Here is a 21,633-nt window from a genome sequence, read left to right as displayed (position 1 = left end):
CCTCATGTCCACAGGCCTTCCACAAGTCTGGCTTTGGTCCCAGCTCATCTGTGCAGATGGGGAAAATGAGGCCCAGGAAAATGAGGGAAGTTGACCAAGGTGATATGATGTAGCAGGACACAGTGGTGTCTCTTCTTCATCATGGTATCTTTAAAAGAACCTTCTAGCACACTATCTTGCCCGGCAGTTCTAGAATGTTTACACACTGGTTTTCTTTCTTTCTTTTTTTTTTTTTGGGTCCAGTCATGGGGCCTGAACTCTGGGCCTGGGCGCTGTCCCTCAGCTCTTCAGCTCAAGGCTAGCGCTCTACCACTTGAGCCACAGCGCCACTTCTGGCTTTTTTCTTTTTGCTTATGTGGTGCTGAGGAATCGAACCCAGGGCCTCAGGCATGCAAGGCAAGCGCTCTACCACTGAGCCACCTTCCCAGCCCCTACACACTGGTTTTCTTAAGGTGACAGATGTCCACAAATCATTACCACACTGCCAGGCAGGGGTTTGGTTACAACCTTCATCAGCAGAGCCGGGCAGAATGGCTTCAAGGGCACTGTGGAGGAGGAGACAAAAATGTCTGCTAGGAAAGTGCCCCCAGACACAAATGCCACTGGCTCCAGATGTGGCAGGAGAGGCCCTGTGCCCAGGGCTGGGTTGTGCTGCTTGAGTGTCAGCGTTGCCTGGCCCGCCCACCATGGTTCTCTGGAAGCGGAGTTTCCTCTGGCTGGCCAGGCCAGGACGGGACTGCAGGAGGGCTGTTCACACACCGTTGCAGGGTCAAAGCGTGGGGCCCCATGGGGGTGAGAGTGGCCACGGCTGAATGACCGGCAAGGAGACCGAGGAGCCTGAAGAAGTCTCCGACACCAGGCCTGGTGGAGAGCCGTGTTCACAGCAGCTCTCTCCTCCCAGCCCTGCCAGGGCAGGGAAAGAGGGGAGGGCTGCACGCATCCATGGACAGGGCTGGTGGACGGCGGGCGGGCGGGCAGGGGGTGGGCGGAGGGGACGGCCCTTCACCTTCCTCTCCAGCCCAGGAGCAGATCTGGGCTTCCTGGGACCCAGCAGCCTTCGCCCCAGCTCTCCATGGGGCTTGTCAGAGACAGCGGGCCTCTGTGACGGAGCTGAGGAAGGCTTTAGAGATGGGTCAATCAAGAATACATAAGCCACGCCGGGCGCTGGTGGCTCACGCCTGTCATCCTAGCTACTCAGGAGGCTGAGATTTGAGGATCATGGTTCAAAGCAAGCCTGGGCAGGAAAATCTGTGAGACTCTCATCTCCAATTAATCACCAGAAAACGAAGTAGAGCTGTGGCTCAGAATGGTGGAGTGCTAGCCTTGAGTGAAAAAGCCCAGGGAGAGCACCCAGTCCCTGAGTTCAAGTCCCAGGTCCACAAAACAAAAACAAAAACACAGAAAAAAGGAGCCCAACTTGCCAAACCCAGCAGGGCCTGGCTTCTTCTGCACAGGCTGACCCTGGAGTATGGGCGGGGACCTGTGTGTAAGCAGGGGTGGGCAGCAGATGTCAGGGTGGTCATTCTGGCCTCTGGCCTTGTGTGCCTGACCCCTGGCTTCAGGCAGAGCTGCGAGGCTGAGTTCCAGGCTGCTCTGCAGGCTCTCCCCCGTGGGACTCCTGGAGGTCCCTGGGGGTCTCTGGCCATGCTGGGTCACACGAGTGACCTTGCACAGCCGGTGGCTGCATGGGGACCTGCTCCTGAGACTTGGAGGAGAGCAGAAGGCCAGGAGTGAAGTGAGCTGACCCTGAGGTCCAGGCTCCCGAGGGACCTGTCCCTCCACGAGGAGGCCACGCAGGGGTGCGGGTCCCCAGGGAACGTCCGGCAGCCTTCACCCCTGGGGCCCTGCGCCCTCCTGCAACAGGTGGGCGGAGAGCAGAGCGGCTGGTCCACATGTCACCCGAGGCTGCGCCTGGAACGTGGGGTGCCTGACTGCCATCGTGCTTTGATTAGAAAAATGCAGAAATACACGGAGGAATTCACAGGCAAGAGGCTAAATGTCGGTCCTTCGTTCTGCCCCACGTTTAGACTCTGCTGTATGGAAGCTCTCGCGCTTGCTCTCAGGGGAAAGGGTGTGGGTTCCGGCGTCTTAGCTGTGGTAGGCCTGTGTGGACACAGGGCACTGCCCATCCTGGGAGGTGGCCGCCATGCTTAGGTGACTGTGCCCCGGAGGGCGGCAGGAAGAGCACGGGGTCCAGCGGAGTGTCCTCTCGGTTCTGTGGACATGCTGTGAGAGCTGACGGTGAGCTAAGGCCACACCAGGCCACTGTGGTCAGATCTCCCCCTCCCCGTTCCGTGCAGCCCAGGGGGATCTTCCCAGGTCTGGGACACTGGAGGCACGTGTGGGAGAGGCCTCCAGAGCAGTGGCGTGAGACAGAGGCTCCCAGCAGGCAGAGGAGCAGAGGGCCACATCCTGTGGGCGCAGATCCCTGCCCCTTGGGGTCCAGCCACTCCTGCTGTCCTGGGACATTGTTCTTGTTGTGGACGGATCTCCAGCTTCAAGACCTCCCTGGGCGGGGATGCTCCGTAGCTGTGTGCAGTCCCGGCCTCTTCTCCGCGCACCCCGCCGCAGGCAGCGGAGGGCACCGTCCATCTGACACTGCTCCAAGGGGAGCGGGCACCCGAGGCCCTCTCTCACACAGGCTCGGCCCTCGGAAGGGCTCCACATGCTGATTAACTTCATTCGATGACTCCACCATCTTGAATTCCTGATCTGTCTGGGGCAGGAGCTCTGCCTCCACCAGGAGCTAGTGCTCCAGAGTTGGCGCCTGGGCAAAGCAGGTGCCGGCCTGGCTCACCGTGGCGGCGGTGGGCAGAGGGCCGGGGGCCCGCAGCCCCTTGTGCTGTTGGCACTGGTTCTGTCGTGGGCACCTGTGGCAGGACGATGCCGCTCTGCGGCCACCCTGGCAGGAGCTGTGGCTCCCAGAGCAATGGAAGCAATTCTGGAGATGCCAGACACGCAGCGGGGACAGGAACGGCGTCGCCGCGTGAGAGCAGAGCCCGAGCCCGCTCTGAAGCCAGGGCCTCCAGCAGGTGAGGGAACAGGAGGCAGAGGCGCTTCTCAAGATTGCGGCAATTACAAACTAATCGGTCTCATCTCAGAAATGGTGAACTTAATCAAGTGGCCTCCACTGGAGGCCTGGGAGGAGGCAGTGTTCCTCCGTTGGACCAGGCTCCACTCCTCCATGAACCCAGTAGGGCGGCGGTGAGGCCTGCAGTGCTGGCTGTCTGGGGTGAGCCTGTGTCTGCCTGCCCCCCTCCCTCCCCACCCCCCCTCCCTCCCTGCCCCATGACTAGTGGAGCCCCCTCCACACTTGGGCCCTGGAAGAACATACTCTGGAGAGCGTGTGTGTGTGTGTGTGTGTGTGTGTGTGTGTGTGTGTGTGTGGTCAGCCAGGGGGAGGGGGGAGGGAGAGAGGGAGGACAGGAATCCATACCACATTCCTGGCGGTCCCACCAGCCCTCACCCTGCTTCTTATGGAACATCAAGGGTGGGCCAGTTGGGGGACCCCCAAGACCAGTGACAAAATCCACCTCCTTCCACAATGCACGGGGGCAGCGAGCATCTCTGGGCCAGGGCCTGGCCTGGGATGCAGAGTGGGCTGTGGACGGCGCCCTGAGCTGAAGCAATGCTGGCAGAACACTGAATGTGACAGCGGGGGGTAGAGACTGAAGATCCCGTCTTTGCTCCTGAATTACAGTCGAGGAGCTGGGCGTTCAGCATTCTGACATTCACACATACACACCCACACCCAGGGCATGCACACATGCATGTGCGCGCACGCACACACACACCCATGGGCATGCACACATGCATGTGCGCACACAATGCATGTGCGCACACACACGGGATGCACAATGCATGTGCACACACCTACAGGCATGCACACATGCATGTGCGCGCGCACACACACCCATGGGCATGCACACATGCATGTGCGCACACAATGCATGTGCGCACACACACGGGATGCACAATGCATGTGCACACACCCACACCCACAGGCATGCACACATGCATGTGCGCACACACACACGGGCATGCACAATGCATGCATGCACACCCCATGGGCATGCACACATGCATGTGCGTGCACACATCCACCTGTGGGCATGCACACATGCATGCATGCACACACATGGGCATGTGCGTGCACACACCCACCCATGGGCATGCACACATGCACGTGTGTACACACATGCGCACACACATGCATGTGCACACACACACCTATGGGCGTGCAGACATGCATGTGTGTGCACACACGGGCATGCACACATGCATGCGCGCACACACACCCGTGGGCATGCACACATGCATGTGCACACACACAGAGCCATGGGTGTGCATACATGCACGTGTGTGCACACACACGCGCGCACACCAGTCGCCCTGACTCTGTAGGCTGGCCTAGCCCCATCCTTGCAGTCACCCCTGACTTCTAACATCTATAGCCTCATCACCTTTCGGGAGAGGCCGGAGGCCAGGGGAACTGGAGGTTGGCTGGCGGGGCAGGGGTGGGGTGGGCTGGGGCTGGGCGCTCCTGGTCTGTGCAGACTCTCCTTGTCACAGAAGTGGGGCTCAGGAGGGGATGGGCTACACCATATCAGAGAGAGGAGCCCCACCTCCTATCCCGTGTCCGGAGCCAGTGGGGCTGCTCGAAGCCCCCCAAAGCTGAGGCCCCGCAGTCCCCCAAAGCTGAGGCCCCGCAGCCCCCTCTCCCTCACCATTTCCCCTTCCTGTTCACAGCAGCTCGGATCTCAGAGATGCTTTTCTTTTCTCAGAGATAGCCAGGGGAGTGAGGGAGGCTTCCAGGCCCCCAGTGTGACCCACATTTGGTGGCATCCTCAGGGAAGGGGCTGGAAGCAAAGCCTACTCTGGGAAGGCACTAGCGACTGCACGTGGACCACCTGGCTGGGGTGGGTTCTCCCTGGGGCTCAGGACCCCGAGGCCTGGCAGGACACTTCAAGGACAGCTCCCCGGGGCTGGCAGGGTGGGAATGTCCTGATGACCCACCCCACGCTTTCCTCTGAGGACACTCACATGGTAGGAGGCCCGCTCCTCCCGGTCCATGGGCCTCGTGACGTACATCCGGCCGGACATGGAGTCGATGCTGAACACCTCCATGGGGGGCTGGTCGGCGCCCACGCCTGTGATGCTGTACCGGATGGGGATGTCATTGTCTTTGTCGGACCGGATCTGCAGGGGAGGAGAGACGCGAGGAGATGTCAGCCTGCTGGGTGGGTAGGGTGGGTCTGTCACGCCCGGCCCCGCTTGGCTGCGTGGCTCACCCTGGGCTGTGTTGGCAGGGCACTGGCTACCTCGGCTCAGCGGGGAGCCACCGGCACGCTGCCGCCAGGGATTGCTCCAGCACCACCCGCTCAAGTCCAGTGGCCTGTCAGGTGACAGGGAGGTACAAGGTGCCTCATTTCAAGTTCAGTGTGGGATGCCTGGCTGAAATCTCCAACACAGACACAAAAGAAGGGAAGGGGTGGTTTAACCAGGCCAAGGCTGGTGCACACACGCCCACTGTTCTGCCAGAGAGCTGGGGACAGGGACAAGGAAACAGAGCGCCTTCTCTAGGCACCGGAATTGTCCCCTGTGGGGTGGGAGGCGGCTCATGGTGGGATCTGAACACAGCGTGGTGCCAGATGGTGACTGCTTGGCCAGCATGGAGGCAGAGGTAAATGCAAACGTTCGACTGCTTCTCAGGGAGCAGCATTATGGTACAGAAAAGCAACTTAATAATGGTTATCTGAATTCAGCATCCAAATAACTTAGCTTAGACTGAGTTGGGGAAAGAGATGGAAAATGCGAAATTCTGTACTTTATGTGCCGCTGGGTCATTTTGTCTCTCATTGGATGGCTGGATACACAGAAGTCTTTGGAAAACAAATGACAAGCATAGAAAGAAAAATGTGGCACATGCCTTTCATTATTGCAGTAAAATGTCTGTTAATGAGAAAGGGTGGCGGGTGGGCAAGGGGGAGGCCTTGTGAGGAGTGGACGAGGCTGAGCCCTCAGCTCTGCAAGTCTGGCCACAGCTCTGAGACTGCTCACTAAAGTTTACCCGAATCCACGGGCCAGGACAGCAGTCGATAGTAAAACTGACCACAAATGCATTCTACAAAGCGGCTCCTGAGACCTCTACCTGGAACACAATTAAATGCTACAACTATTGTAAGAATGACATTGTAACAATTAGTGTTCTGGACCCATTTGGGTCCAATGGGAGTCAACATTGCTTGCCGAAGCAATCTGAAGATGTTTATGCCAGGTATGGTGAGGCGAGGGTCGGCTCTGGACCTCCCGGGGCTCCCGGGGTGCCTACTCCCTCTCTGGGGTCAGCGGGTGCTTCCCACCCTGCCCTCATACAGGACGGGGCTGCCGAGTAACCGAGCAGGGCGGCACAGACATCCGGCTTTGCTCCTCCAGCCAGGCTTCCCTTCCTCCAGCTGGCTATGGTGTCAGGCCTGGCCGTGCGGGGAAAGCTCCTGCCCAGGCTGAACTGGGGCCGCAGCGGTCCCCCCGCAGAGCCGCCGGCCGGGAGCGGGGGAACACCTCTGTTCTCACCCGCAGCAGCCCCACAGGACTTGATAACGGCACAAAGTCTAGATCCCAGGAGAGAAAGCCCTTCCCCTTGTCACCTAGCCCAAGTTGTTCCCCGGTGCCAGAAGGGGAGTCACGGAACTGGGGAGGGAGGGAGCCGACACGAGGCGTGCTCTGGATTTGGGTTATGACAGGGAGACTTGAGGCCGCAGTGGGTGGCCAAGGTACGTGGGTGTGTTGGGGACGCATGCGCAGTGTGGAGACAGGCAGGGTCCTGGAGCGGGGCCGTGGGAGTCTCCAGCAACGGCAGGATGGACGGACGGAAAAGGTCGCTGATGTACGGGTCACTAAATCCTTCAGGGCCAAGCTGCCCAGCTCTCATGGGGAAATTTAATGATAGAACTGCTGAAAAGACTTAAGGAGGGCTGGGAAGGTGGCCTAGTGGTAGCGTGCTTGCCTAGTGTGCACGAGGCCTTGGGCTCGAGTCCTCAGTACCACATACACAGAAAAAGCCGGAAGTGGTGCTATGGCACAAGTGACAGAGTGCTAGCTTTGAGCAAAAGAAGCTCAGGGACCGCACCCAGGCCCTGAGTTCAAGCTTCAGGACTGGCAAAAAAAGATTTAAATATACATATATATATACATATGCATGCATATCTGTACATATATCTGTACATATAGTCGTTATGTTATGACCATCCGGGAATGCTTGCTCTGCTCCCAGGGACCTTTGGCAGTGGCTCCTGCAGCACAGCAGCGGCCGCACGCACCGCGCAGCCCAGGGCCCGTGGCCCCTCGGCTCTGCAGACTGTCCTCCCACAGCTCCCAGGCTATGAAGAAACACTGTGAGTGAATCCGGAGGGCCAGACGAGCCCTGGGTCTGTGTGTGGGGACAAGGAAAGGCTCACGGAAGCGGCGGCAGGGCTGAGGGGAACGCGGACAGCTTCTCCATCACACGTCTCTCTCTAGATTGCACAGAGAACTACGCGCCTTTGCATTTGTTATTAAAGGGCAGAACAGATGGTAAAAGGTTAGTTTAAAGTGATGTCTGCATTAAAATAACATATGGCGCCGGCGATGGTGTTCACCGGGGACTCGGCTTACGGGGCTGCTGTTTCCTTGGGAAAGGTGGGGGGAACGAGGGGTTCACAGAGTGCCCCTGCCCCCAGGGGGCGCATGCCTTGTTCTAAACGAACTTGAACTGGGGAGAGTCATCCTGCGGTGTCAAGGTGTAAACCCCTGGGGTTGTTTCCAATAGTCCAAGGGAGGAAGGCATGCATTGGAATGTCTGGATTCAGGAAGAAGAAACCTCACCGGGGAGAGGGCCAGGGCCCACACGGAAGTACCCCCAACCTCAGGGGGGCAGCCCTAGCTCCTACCCAGACATGCCATGTGCCGGGCCCTATGGACCGGGAGGGGCCAGCAAGAAGATACAGCCTGACTCCAGAACCACCTGCCAGAGCCCGGCGCTGTCTCACCCAGTGATGCCCACCGTTCTCAACCTGGACCAGGGCTGCTGGGGATGAACAGGGTCTGGGACAGGGCAGGAGTACCTGTGAGAGTTCAGACCCAAACCAAAGCTATTTGCTCTTTTTTTTTTTTTTTTTTTTTTTTTTTTTGTCGGTCGTGGGGCTTGAACTCTGGGCCTGGGCGCTGTCCCTCAGCTCTTCAGCTTGAGGCGCATGCTCTACCACTTGAGCCACAGTGCCACCTCCAGTTTTCTGGAGGTTTATCGGAGATAAGAGTCTCATGGACTTTACTGCCCTGGCTGGCTTTGAACTGTGATCCTCAGATCTCAGCCTCCTGAATAGCTAGGATGACACGTGTGAGCCACAGGCGCCTGGCTGGCTATTTGCCCTTGTCCTCTGTCTTTCAGGGTTCCTGAATACAGAAAGCACACACACACGTACACACATGCGTGCACACACACAGGTGTGCACGCACACACGTGTGCACACACACATGCACACGTGCCTGCATGTACACCAGGGTCCCCCTCCTCCCCGCACTGGCCTCATAGGGACGGTGGTCCTGGGGTTAGTGGCTGTTAATCAGATTCCCTTGCTTCCTGGTCTGGCATTTCAAAAGATACTTTTAAAATCCTCGGGACCAAGCTCTTCCAGCAGGATGTAATTCTTTAGTGAAGTGTTTCGGTGCTTGGCCTCAGATCGTATTAAACCCAGAGATCTTCCCAGGAAAACAGATTGCAAACTCATTTTCTTTACCTGTTGGGAGTTTCTCATGGCCTGTAGCAGCTCCCATTTCTCCATCCAGCGAAAAGCCCTGAGTCGTGACGGCTCCCTGCCCCCACCCATCACACCAGGGCACGGGCAGGTGGATTTACACTTGGCCGTGACTGCAGCCGGCCCAGAGAGGAAATTTTCTTTTAAAACCTGACTTTTGCTGGAGGCCAGAGTTAAGAATCTGATTTCGCCTAAATGCATTTGCAGCTCCCTGTGGCTTAGCCATCCTTACAATAGGTCCAATGTCCCGACTGTCTCACGGATAGGAAAGCAGAGTTTTCCCAGGGTTCTGTGGCTTCTCTTCTGCTTTGTCCCCTCCACGCCCTCCCCCCCCTTCCCTCCTCCTGCCATCACTTCTGAGCACAGACAATGCTCTGCACGCTTCTCTGCCTTGGTTATAGAGCAGGGTGATCTGTTTCCCAAGTCTAGAATTTTCCAGACCCTGCATGGCAATTCACTCGGTGCTCAAGAAATGCAAGGAGACACTGCCCGGGGGTGGGGTTGAAGATGCTCAGGTCACCATGACCTCTGTGGGGATCTGTGGCTGCCCCAGCCCTGTGGAAGGCTTCCTGGAGCTTACAGCCACCCTGAGGCTTCACGGAAGAGGAGCGGGGCGGTGAGGGACTGCTGGGGACCGGGAACCGTCTGTCCTGCCTGACCCTTTGGGCCATTAGCACAGAAGGATGGAGACAGTGGATCCGGGAATGGAAGAAGAGAAGGGAAAGGCGAGGGATCCCTCAGGGGTGGTCAAACCTGGTGCCAGCCAGCACAAGGCTAGCTGGCCTTCTGACTGGACAGGGCCTGCAAGCCCAGAGCAAGAGAAGAATAAGGGGCGGTCACAGCGGGGCTGGTGGCTGCCTGGGGCAGCTGGTGGCCTCGGTCTCCTTGAAGAATCGTGGTGCATGTGCTCCACAGGCTCATCCCAGGCTTCAGCAGCCTGGCATTAGGTCTGACGCAGGCACAGAAGCCCACAAGCGACGGTCACCCTTGACCCTTGGAACACCTCAGGGCATGGAGCACTGGGGCGGAGGTGAAGATCCAAGGCCTCACGGGTAACGGGAGATCCAGGGCAGACTTCCCAACTGCTTTCTTGGCTTTATTATTCCAAAGCTGGGATTGGAACCCAGCGCTGTAAGCATGCTAGTGCTCTGCCTCTGACCCACACTGCCTGGCCAGTTACACAGTTACATTGCCATTCTTTCCCCTCCCTCCGTCCCTCCCTCTCCCTCTCTCTTCCTCCCCCCTTCTCTCCCCCCCCTCTCTCTCAGACTTGAACTCAGGGTCTTTTGCTCACAGGTGCTCTACCACCTGAGCCACACCTCCAGCCCCCACACTGCCTTTCTAAGTAGCTTCTAAGGCAGGAAAGAGTTAGAGGCCCAAGTCTTCTATTCATGTGGGAAGCCTGGGCGCTAGGCTTCCCCGGGGTCACTCCACCCTCCATCAGGCTGGACTGTGGCCACCTCTCTCATTGCAGCCAGCTCTGGTTACAGCCTCTGGGAATGCAGGTGGCTGTTGGGACTGCGTGTTTAAGAAGTCACTGTGACTTTAGCTACATTCCTGGGTAGAATGACACTGTAATTGCTTTTGGACGTGATTATGAAATTGTCGCCCTGGCTACGTGAGACACTCAGAACTTGCCGCAAAGCTTCATTTTCCAGCCTTCCGCCACTGTGCAGGGCAGGCAGTGAGATCAGTGACACTAAAACTGTTCTCATAAAATTAATGGGGAAACTTGGGGCTAAGTATTCTTCCCCTCCCCCAACCCTTCATTGATTCTTGAAAATTACTTGAAGAGGCTTGAAGATGTTTGTATTTCTTGCATTTTATGAACTATTTTTCCCATGAATGATGAAATCCAGCCTTCAATTATTTCCAATTAGGTTCTTGTAACGAGGAGAAAAACCCAGAATGTAATATGAAAAGGCATTTGTTGTGTAACATCGATACTATCGTACATCGCTGTTCTCAATTACTTTGAGTTTTATAAATCATGAAAAAAAATCCTCAAAGTCATAGGAATACTAATGAAAGCCATGAATATGTTCTCACAAAATTGGCCTGGTGGGGAATGATGAAGCGGTTGCTTCTCAAAAGTGCCCTTCAGGTGGTGCCAGATTAACAAGGCGAAGGTCCGCTTAATTTTTCGTATGAGATTTAGGCAGACTTTACTGCTGGCAATGGGAAGGCTGACCTTGCCCAGCGGTGTCCATGCAAAGGGGCCGCCCCTAGCCAATGGGCCGGCCGATGAGCCACTCTGGCCAATCACCTTCTCCCTCTCAGAACTGACTCTTGGGTGGGGTGGGGCATTGGTGGAGTGTGTGGCGGGGCCCTTGCCTTCTTCCCTTAGGACGCGGAGCCTGGGGGACCACATACCAGCCAGAGTTCCATCAGAACTTCTTGGTGTCATTGACACTTTGTCCTGCGTACGGTTTGCCTCTGCCCACTAGATGCCAGTACCCCTCATGCCAGCCGTGACAGCCAGACAGTGTCTGCAAACACTGCTAATGCCCCAGGCAGAGCACACCACACCACGCCCTGCCCTTCCCTCTCTCACTGCTCCAGCAGTGCCTGCTTTCATCCCCTGGGGGCCTGGGTGTGTGTGGAAGGCTCAGTCCCCCCACTAGAAGCAGAGCCCCCAGCTGCAGGGGTGCTGGCCTCGGCCAGGCTTCCTCCGTCACTGGGACCTTCCGCTTGTCCCTCTCTGTTCCTCCAAGGGCACAGACACTGGGGGAGGGGGGTGCTCAGCTGCCTGCAACCCAGCCTTGAGTCCCAAGAAGCCAAGGGCTTCAAGGAATCCTTGCCTTTCCCGCTGCACGCCCCGCCTGTGCACAGCCCTTTCCTCCTGAGCACCCTGGACCTGCACCCCAGCAGCACACCTCGCAGTACCACACTCAGAACAGAGCTCGCAGCCCTGCCACTCTCCTGCCGTCATCTTTATTTCCATGGAAGCAATTTTGCAGCTCATAGAAGACTTAATTTGCTCAAACCAAAGGCAAACGTCCACTGGCGGGCTTCGGGCTCTCTGGGGGAGGAGCGTGCGCGGGTACGTGGAGCCCAGCTCTGGGGTGCTGGCGTGCACTGGTGGGGCTGTGGAAGATTCTGGGAGCGAAGGCGCTGTCACTGCCAGCTGCAGCCAAGTCCCCCCTGGGCACTGCTGGGACACACTGTCCGGGTGACAGCGCCATGGCCTCCTGCCACCCTGTTGGGGGTGGGTCACCTGTGGGGCTGGGAACGGCTCCGTGACTACAGTGACACAGACGTGTACGTGTGTGATGCGTGACGTCGTGGGTGATGGTGCCCAAGCCTGCACCTGCGGGTCCCAGCGCGCAGGCTCACAGGCAGCTCTGAGCCTGGAGCCGCCTCCTTCCTTCACAGGCAGCTCTGAGCCTGGAGCCGCCTCCTTCCTTCACAGGCAGCTCTGAGCCTGGAGCCGCCTGCTTCCTTGAGGTGCTCAGTGGAGGGAGTGGCCAGGCCAGGGACGCAGCCGTCTGTCCGGTCCCATCCCCGGCACTGATCACACCCCAAGCAGCTTCCAGAAAACTCCGCTTTGTGAGGCAGCGCGGCTCCTCTGGGGGCAGAGCCGCTGCGAGCCGCCTTCTCTGAAGCAGCGGTGCTGTGGTGACTGCACAGGGCCCGGGAGTGAGTGCCGCCACCACGCGGGCCGGGCCACCACGCGGGCCGGGCCACCACGCGGGGAGGGCCACCACGCGGGGAGGGCCACCACGCGGGGAGGGCCACCACGCGGGCCGGGCCACCACGCGGGCCGGGCCACCACGCGGGGAGGGCCACCACGCAGGGAGGGCCACCACGCGGGGAGGGCCACCACGCAGGGAGGGCCACCACGCGGAGAGGGCCACCACGCGGAGAGGGCCACCATGCGGGCCGGGCCACCACGCGGGGCGGGCCACCATGCGGGGAGGGCCACCATGCGGGGCGAGCCACCATGCGGGGCGAGCCACCATGCGGGGCGAGCCACCATGCGGGCCGGGCCACCACGCGGGGCGGGCCACCACACGGGGAGGGCCACCATGCGGGCCGGGCCACCACGCGGGGAGGGCCACCATGCGGGGCGGGCCACCATGCGGGCCGGGCCACCACGCGGGGAGGGCCACCATGCGGGCCGGGCCACCATGCGGGCCGGGCCACCACGCGGGGAGGGCCACCATGCGGGGAGGGCCACCACGCGGGGAGGGCCACCACGCGGGCCGGGCCACCACGCGGGGAGGGCCACCACGCGGGCCGGGCCACCACGCGGGGAGGGCCACCACGTGGGCCGGGCCACCATGCGGGGCGAGCCACCACGTGGGGCGGGCCACCACGCGGGGAGGGCCACCACGCGGGGAAGGCCACCATGCGGGCCGGGCCACCACGCGGGGAGGGCCACCATGCGGGGCGAGCCACCATGCGGGCTGGGCCACCACGCGGGGAGGGCCACCATGCGGGGAGGGCCACCACGCGGGGAGGGCCACCACGCGGGCCGGGCCACCACGCGGGGAGGGCCACCACGCGGGGCGGGCCACCATGCGGAGAGGGCCACCACACGGGCTGGGCCACCACGCGGGGCGGGCCACCACGCGGGGCGGGCCACCACGCGGGGAGGGCCACCACGCGGGGAGGGCCACCACGCGGGCCGGGCCACCACGCGGGGAGGGCCACCACGCGGGGAGGGCCACCACGCGGGGAGGGCCACCACATGGGCCGGGCCACCACGCGGGGAGGGCCACCACGCGGGGAAGGCCACCATGCGGGCCGGGCCACTACGCGGGGAGGGCCACCATGCGGGCCGGGCCACCATGCAGAGAGGGCCACCACACGGGCTGGGCCACCACGCGGGCCGGGCCACCACGCGGGCCGGGCCACCACACGGGGAGGGCCACCACGTGGGCCGGGCCACCACGTGGGGCCAGTCACCATGCAGGGCGGGCCACCACGTGGGGCCAGTCACCATGCAGGGCGGGCCACCACACGGGCCGGGCCACCACGTGGGGCAGGGCCACCACACGGGGCCAGTCACCATGCAGGGCCGACCCTCCACGCAGGCTGGGCCACCACACGGGCCGGGCCTGCTCGTAGCACCTTGGCTGTGGTCACCCAACACAGCGGCTCCTCTGTAGACGGAGGGGAAGGCTACTGATGCAAAGGGAAAGGACTCCCTTCTAAAGACCACTACAATCGGATTACATGTGACCTGGAGCTCTTTTTTGGCACCAGCTTACAATTTCTTATCAAAATCTTTTTTCTCTCAAGTTTTCCTGCTGGTTAATTCCATGTAAATTAATGAGGTCAGCAGCAGCAGTAGGAGCGTGCGCACGCACAGCCGCTCCCGGCAGCCGCCTGCTCTGTGCAGGCACCCGGCCGATGGGAGGTGGCTTCCTCAAGTGGATCTGGGGTCCTGCGGTGGCCCCAGGGCCACCTCCACGGCCTACTGGCCTGCCTCCCTGGTGCCGGCCACCACTCGCTTCATGTCGCGGCGCAGGGGACAGACGGAGAGCCAGCGCTTGTGCTCGTGAGGCCGGCACGGCTGGGACGACCCTGTGCCCCGAGGTGGGCGTGGCGAGGAGCCTGGTCCTAACGCTGTGGGGGCAAGGATGCGCTGCCCCAGGAACCTGTTGCTCCCAACACCTGGTAGAAAATCACAGTGTGGGAAGTGGAACTGTGGCACAAAGTGGTAGAGGGCTAGCCTGGAGTGAAAGCGCTCAGGAACAGCGCCCAGGTCCGACAAAGGAATTAAGAAAGACAAAGAATGAAAGAACAAAAGAAAAAAAATTCCAGTATGGCAGGGGGAGGGAAGGGAACAACCACAAAGAAAACAGCCAAGCTGGCAAGCTTAATGGTGGCAAACAAAATAACGATCCTTTGCTCCCCCGGTCTGTCTTAGAAAGCCTGAGACATCTGGCCACCTTGGACGCAAGACGATAATCTGAGGATGACTGCCTGTCCCTTTAAGAGAGGCTCCACCCCCAGCCATCTCAGTCCTCAGAGACCCCCACTGTCCCACACCACACCCAACCACACCCAAGCCCATCATGCGGGCCAGGCCCACGCCAGGAGCCGGTCCGGTCCGGCTGGACAGAAACCAACCCTGCCTGAAACGTCTGCAACGCCACCCCCAGCCTCACCTGGCTCCCAGAGCCAGGAGCTCAGTCTGAGCACTAGGTCAGGTTTGGGGGAATGACCAGCCTCCCCCCTCTGCGTGCCCTCAGCCTGTGAGAGGTCCAAGCTTCCGACAGGGAAGCCAGAATCTCCTCTGTGCGGCACGGAGCCCCTAGGCTGCAGGGGGTCCTCGGCGGAGGCTACTGACCTCTTGGCCAGCGTGCACACGGCTGGACGTGCCCCTGCCGCGGGGGGCAGCCTGTCGGCTGGGATCGCGGAGGCTGATGGACAGGCCGGCCCCAGGACAGCTGTCCCCTCTGCAGACAGCCCCAGCCTCCCGTTTCCTCTTCCTGACAGTTTGGCAGTTGGGGCAGCAGCGGCCGTGGCCCCTGTCCCCTCTGTGTCCACAGGTGGCCTCTCGTGGCCTGGCCTCTCTCCTCCTATGTAGTCTGTCCCAGCCCTCCTGGGAGTTCTGTCACTTGCGCTGGACTTGAGCAGAATGTGCCTGTCACAGGCTGTCAGCCGGAACAGCCCCCCTCCCCGCCTTCCCCCAGCCCGGCCCCGGCCAGTCTCCCCCACCCCCCTTCCTGCAGTCTGGTGTGCTCCGAGCCTGGTGGCGTGAAGCCTCAGAGAGGCACATGGGGGCGATGTAGCTTTGTGGAGGGGTGAGGCTGAGCCACCTGCACGGGGCAGGCTCTGCCCCCCCCCCCCCCGGGGCCCGCCTTCCCTGGCGTGACCAGCTGCGGCCCCTGTAGCCGCCCGGCCGCCCGCCCGTGAGCCTCTCCGGTTGAGCCCCGGCAGGCCGCCGTCCCCGCCCCAGTGCTGGGCGTGGAGGAGCAGCCGTGCCCCGTGCCCGTGGGGGGCAGTGTGCCACCTCTGCCCGCCATGGCAGGCAGTTGTACTTCCAAGGACACAGGGGAGACAGGCTGGGAATCCGGGGCTGACGGGGCGGGCGGCCCTCCTTGCTGAGGGAGGAGGGGAGGACGGGCGGCAGCAGCTCCGGCTGGCCCGGTGGCCATCGGCAGGCCACGCGGATAGCGACCCTTGCCCCCCCCCCCCCCCCGGGGACCCAGAAGGACTGTGCCCCGGGGACAAGGCCTCTGCTCTTCCGGAGAGTGCTGCCCTCAGCCCGCTCTGCCTGGGTGGAGCCCGGCGCCTTGGCACCTGCGCGGCGCCCGGAACTCCCTGGTGAGTGATGGGTGAGGGTTAGGTTTTAGTTTAGGATTAGTTTTAGGATTAGCGTTAGGGTTAGGGTGCCAGTTAGGATGAGGGTTAAGGTTAGGGTTAAGTTGAGGGTGAGGGTTAGGGTTCGTATTAGGGTTAGGGTGAGGGTTATGGATAGGGTTAGTGTGAGGGTGAGGGTGAGGGTTAGGGTTAGGATTAGCGTTGGGTTGAGGGTTAAGGTTAGGGTGAGGGTTAGGGATATGGTTAGGGTTAGGGTGAGAGCGAGGGTGATAGTGTTAGGGTTAGGGTTAGGGTTAGGCTTAGGTTGAGGTTGAGGGTGAGGGTGAGGGTTAAGAATAGGGTTAGGATAAGGGAGACGGTGAGGCTGAGAGTTAGGGTTATGGGTTGGGTGAGAGTTAGGTTTATGGTTAGGGATAGGGTTAGGGTTAGAGTTAGGGTTAGGCTGAGGGTGAGGGTGAGCTTTAAGTTTAGGGTTAGGGTTAGGTTTAGAGTGAGGGTGAGGTTTAGGTTTAGGATTAGTTTTAGGGTTTGTTTTAGGCTTATGTTGAGGTTGAGGGTGAGGGTTAGGGTTAGGGTGAGGGTTAGGGTTTTGGTGAGGGTTATGTTTAAGGTGAAGTTTAGAGTGAGGTTGAGGGTTAGTGTGAGGATGAGAGAGAGTTTGAAGGTGTGGGTGAGGGTTAGGGTTATTGTTTGGTCAGGGTGAGGGTGACGGTGAGGGATAAGCTGAGCAAGAGAGTTAGGGATAGGGTTAGGGTGAGGGTTAGGGTTAGAGAGGGTTAGAGTTAGATTGAGGGTTAGTGTGAGGGTCAGGTTTCGGGTGAGGGTTAGGGTGAGTGTGAGGGTTAGGGTTAGGATGAGGGGAAGGGTGAGGGTTAGGGTTAAAATTAGGTTGAGTGTAAGGGTTAGGGTGAGTGTGGGGGTGAGGGTTAGTGGTTGGTTCAGGGTTAGTGTGAGGGTGATGGTTAGGTTTAGGATTAGTGTTAGGATTATGGTTAGGCTTAGGTTGAGAAAGAGGGTGAGTGTGAGGTTTATTATTAGGGTGAAGGGTACGGTTAGGTTTAGGATGAGGGTCAGGTTTAGGGTGATGGTGAGGGCTCAGGTGAGGGTGAGGTTTAGGGTGTGTGTGAGGCTTAGGTTTAGGGTGAGGTTTAGGGTGACAGTGAGGGTTAGCGTGAGGGTGAGGGTTAGGTTTACGGTAAGGGTTACTGTAAAGTTTAGGTTTAGGGTTAGGTAAAGGGTGAGGGTTAGGGTGAGGGTTAGGTTTAGGGTTAGTTTTAGGGTTAAGGTTAGGGTTACTGTGAGGTTTAGGTTTAACGTTAGGGTTAGGATAAAGGTAAGGGTGAGGGTGAGGTTTAGGGTGAGGGTGAGGGTTAGGGTTAGCATTAGGGTTAGAGTGAGGGTTAGGGTGAGAGTTAGGATTAGGGTTAGGTTGAGGTTGAGGGTTAGGGTTAGCGTTAGGGTGAGGTTAGTTTTAGGGTGAAGGTTAGGGTTAGGGTTAGGGTTAGGTGAGGGTGAGGGTGAGTGTTAGGGTTAGGTTAGGGCTATAGTTAGGGTGAGGGTGAGGGTTACGTTTTGGATTAGGTTTGCGGTTACGTGTGTGAGCGGTCCTGTGTGCTGAGCGGCCTCTGCGGCGGCCCCAGCCTCAGAGACCGGAGCTCTGGGTGTCCCGCCACACTCCCCGCTGGCTGATGCCCCCTTCCCCTCCCCCAGTACCCCAGCTAGCGCTACGACACAGCCTCAGCCCCGGATGGCTGCGTACCTGTCCCTGTGGCGGTCAGAGGCGGGCTATCACGCGAGCCACAGCCTGCTGCATTCGCGGGAGCTGACGTGTACAGGAGCACACGTTTTGGGACACAAGTGATTTTTCCTGCCGTCAAAATGCTTTCTGTGCTGCACGAGGGATGCAGATGACCCACCAGCACATCACAGCCGGGGCTGGGGACTGGGCACGCTGGCAGCTGGAGGTAAACCAGGCAAAAGATGCTGCCCAAAAACAGAGGTGCAAAGCCCCCACCCTCTCCCTGGAGAAGGAGACACAAACGTGCGCTGACCGCTGGGCAGGGCAAAGCCCAGGTCCACCCAGCTGCACAGAAGGCCTTCCTGACCCTACCTGCATCAGCGACCGCCTCGCCAGGAGGGAAATGGATGGATGAGGCCCCAGCCTGCTGAGAGGACCTGGAGACCCCCCAGCCTGTGTGAGCCTCCGCCCCCCCAGCCTGCTGAGAGGACCTGGAGACCCCCCAGCCTGTGTGAGCCCCCGCCCCTCAACCTGTGTGAGCACCCGCCCCCCCAGCCTGTGTGAGCCCCCGCCCCCCCAGCCTGTGTGTGCACCCGCCCCCCAGCCTGTGTGTGAGCACCCGCCCCCCCATCCTGTGTGAGCACCCGCCCCCCAGCCTGTGTGTGAGCACCCGCCCCCCAGCCTGTGTGAGCACCCGCCCCCCCAGCCTGTGTGAGCACCTGCCCCCCAGCCTGTGTGAGCTCCCGCCCCCCAGCCTGTGTGTGCCCCCGCCCCCCCAGCCTGTGTGAGCCCCCGCCCCCCAGCCTGTGTGTGCCCCCGCCCCCCCAGCCTGTGTGAGCACCCCCCCAGCCTGTGTGAGCCCCCACCCCTCAGCCTGTGTGAGCACCCGCCCCCCCAGCCTGTGTGAGCCCCCGCCCCCCCAGCCTGTGTGAGCCCCCACCCCCCAGCCTGTGTGAGCACCCGCCCCCCAGCCTGTGTGAGCTCCCGCCCCCCCTCAGCCTGTGTGAGCACCCGCCCCCCAGCCTGTGTGAGCTCCCGCCCCCCAGCCTGTATGAGTACCCCCCCAGCCTGTGTGAGCACCCGCCCCCCCAGCCTGTGTGAGCACCCGCCCCCCCAGCCTGTGTGAGCACCCGCCCCCCCCAGCCTGTGTGAGCACCCGCCCCCCCAGCCTGTGTGAGCTCCCGCCCCCCAGCCTGTATGAGTACCCCCCCAGCCTGTGTGAGCACCCGCCCCCCCAGCCTGTGTGAGTACCCCCCCAGCCTGTGTGAGCACCCGCCCCCCAGCCTGTGTGAGCTCCCGCCCCCCAGCCTGTGTGTGCCCCCGCCCCCCCAGCCTGTGTGAGCCCCCGCCCCCCCAGCCTGTGTGAGCCCCCGCCCCCCCAGCCTGTGTGAGCACCCGCCCCCCAGCCTGTGTGAGTACCCCCCCAGCCTGTGTGAGCACCCGCCCCCCAGCCTGTGTGAGCCCCCGCCCCCCCAGCCTGTGTGAGCCCCCGCCCCCCCAGCCTGTGTGAGCACCCGCCCCCCCCAGCCTGTGTGAGCACCCGCCCCCCCAGCCTGTGTGAACACCCGCCCCCCATCCTGTGTGAGCACCCGCCCCCCCATCCTGTGTGAGCCCCCGCCCCCCCCAGCCTGTGTGAGCCCCTTCCCCCCCTCATCCCCCCCGAGGCAGACTGACCTCCAGCCGCTTCCGCCCAGCCGTTCAGTTACTGCCGGCTTCCACAGATTCTGATGGTTTGCCTCTACTCTCCGAGTGACATGGCCCAGGGAAACCTGCTGGCGAGGATTTGGTTGGCTCTGCAATCCTGGCAGTGCCAGGGAGGCCGCGGCCGCCTGCGGGGGACACGGCGGCGTGCCTTCCTACCTCTTTTGTCACAGCTCTTTCAATGCGTCAGGATTGCACTGGGGCATACATGAGGCAAGCGTGCTACTCCCAGGAGGGGTGCTACTCCTGGGAGCCCCTGAGTCCTGGATGGACGGATGGACAATGTGACCTATCCACACAACAGAATACGACTCCATGTTCAGATGGAAGGAATGCCGACCCCTTGCCATGACAAGAACAAGATGAACACAAGAAATGCTGTAGGATTCCAGCGCAGGGGATGCTCAGTTCACAGGCAGAGTTTGCAGAGGGGGCGGGGCACAGGGAGAGTTGGGGCGCGGCAGGACCGTCCAGACCCAGCTCTGATGGTCCAGCTCGTGTCATGGGGAACTCACCGCAATGAACCAAGCTTCCCAGAATTAAGAGGACATGGCCGGCGCAAGGTCTGAGCTTTTTTTTTTGGGTCCAGTCTTGGGGCCTGAACTCTGGGCCTGGGCGCTGTCCCTCAGCTCTTCAGCTCAAGGCTAGCGCTCTACCACTTGAGCCACTGCGCCACTTCCGGCTTTTTTTTTTTGCTTATGTGGTGCTGAGGAATTGAACCCAGGGCCTCAGGCATGCAAGGCAAGCGCTCTACCACTGAGCCACCTTCCCAGTCCCAGGTCTGAGCTATTTTTAAGGCTCATTACAGAAGCTGGCCCAGGGGTCCTGGTTCTCACCTGGGGGTCTCGCGGAGGGGGGGGAGCGTGAGGGAGGGCACGCCTGCCCTGCCCTGGGCGCCTGGAGCTGCCCGAGGCTCTTGGGCATTGACGGCTGAGCCTTCCAAGGCCAGGTCTGTGCCCAGCACCTGGTCACAAAGTGTCAGCCTCACTCTGTGCAGCGCGGGCCCCCCCCCCGCCCTCTCCCCCCCCCCAGTGGGTCTAGACCCTGAGGACCGGGCCAGTCAAGAAGAACCACTACCTAGCCAAGGCCCCCGGTGAACACAAATTCCCCCAGTATAACCAAAAGAGCTCCTTTCAAAAGCTCTGTCCTGCACTCAGCAGTAAGGGTTTGTAATGATGTGCACCCCAAGCCCCCCAGCCTGGAAGGGGACTCCAAGCCTTCCTATAAATTATACCAGTGAGTGGCAGGGGGAGAAAACCCCAGACGCACATCCAAAGTGAGACTTTGTCCTAGCGGAGGTACACAGTACTAAATCACCACGAAGCAGGGCTGGGTGCTGTCAGCATGGACAGGCCCGGCCCCGCCCGGCAGCCTTCATAAATGCAGATGATAGCCTTAATGATGTATTTGGGGGAGATGTGATAAATCACAGCGCTAAGGGAGCCGCAGCGTGCAAATGCATCTGGAATGTTCCTTGGGAGAAGTGAGTGATGGGCTGTAAATGCAGCCAGGAACCGGGTAGCGGGGAAGACAGCCAAGTGTGCCTCTCCCCATCCTTCTGGAGGGGCAGCTCCTAGGCCTCAGATGGTCCTTGCGTGCTGGCCTTGGTGCCACCTGCCTGGTCTAGTTGCTGCTCAGGGGGTCCGGCTGGGGCGTGGAGATGGGGTCCTGGCACATTCGAGGCCCCGGGCCTCGGGTGGGTGGACAGGGACCAGTCCGAGGTCTGGTGGACAGGATCTTCCTTCTGAGGAGCGTGCGTGAAGACATCTGTGTGTGTGGCGCAGTGTCAGGAAGTGCCAGCTGTCCCCAGGGGCTCGAGCCTGCCCATCTGAGCAGCTCCATGGGCCGGGACAGGAGGGGGTGATGGTGGGAGGCGCGAACAGCTTCTGCTGGGCTGTTGGGGGTGGAGCTGGACGGAGAAGATACCAGAAAGCAAGCTGGCATCTCTTCCATTGTTCTGGACCACAGAGTCTGATAGCCCTCCCGCTGATAAGGGGCCTGGTGTGTGTGTGAGCGATCTCAGGCCATGTCCCACTACTGGGCATTTGGACCTGGAGGGCGGGCTCAAAGACTGAAGAACTGGGCCAGTCACTTGGGGGACAGGTGGCTTTAAGGTACTGGCCA

At 60.6% G+C, this 21,633-nt stretch overlaps 1 protein-coding gene across 3 annotated transcripts in view; it reads right to left on the bottom strand.

Moving 5' to 3' along the window:
• LOC138841331 (cadherin-4) overlaps window positions 1-21,633 on the bottom strand; it is a 412,784-nt gene that overhangs the window by 58,394 nt on the left and 332,757 nt on the right. For all 3 annotated transcript variants that reach the window (XM_070042018.1, XM_070042019.1, XM_070042020.1), the window contains one exon: window positions 5,044-5,199. In XM_070042018.1, coding sequence (XP_069898119.1) covers window positions 5,044-5,199 — 156 coding nt within the window. The remainder of the gene's footprint in view (window positions 1-5,043; window positions 5,200-21,633) is intronic.

This window comes from Dipodomys merriami, unplaced genomic scaffold, assembly GCF_024711535.1.
Source record: "Dipodomys merriami isolate MVZ:Mamm:240054 unplaced genomic scaffold, mDipMer1.0.p SCAF_316, whole genome shotgun sequence".
NCBI lineage: Eukaryota > Metazoa > Chordata > Mammalia > Rodentia > Heteromyidae > Dipodomys > Dipodomys merriami.
The sequence above is the reverse complement of the archived record's forward strand: the minus strand, read 5'-3'. Positions and strand labels throughout refer to the sequence as shown.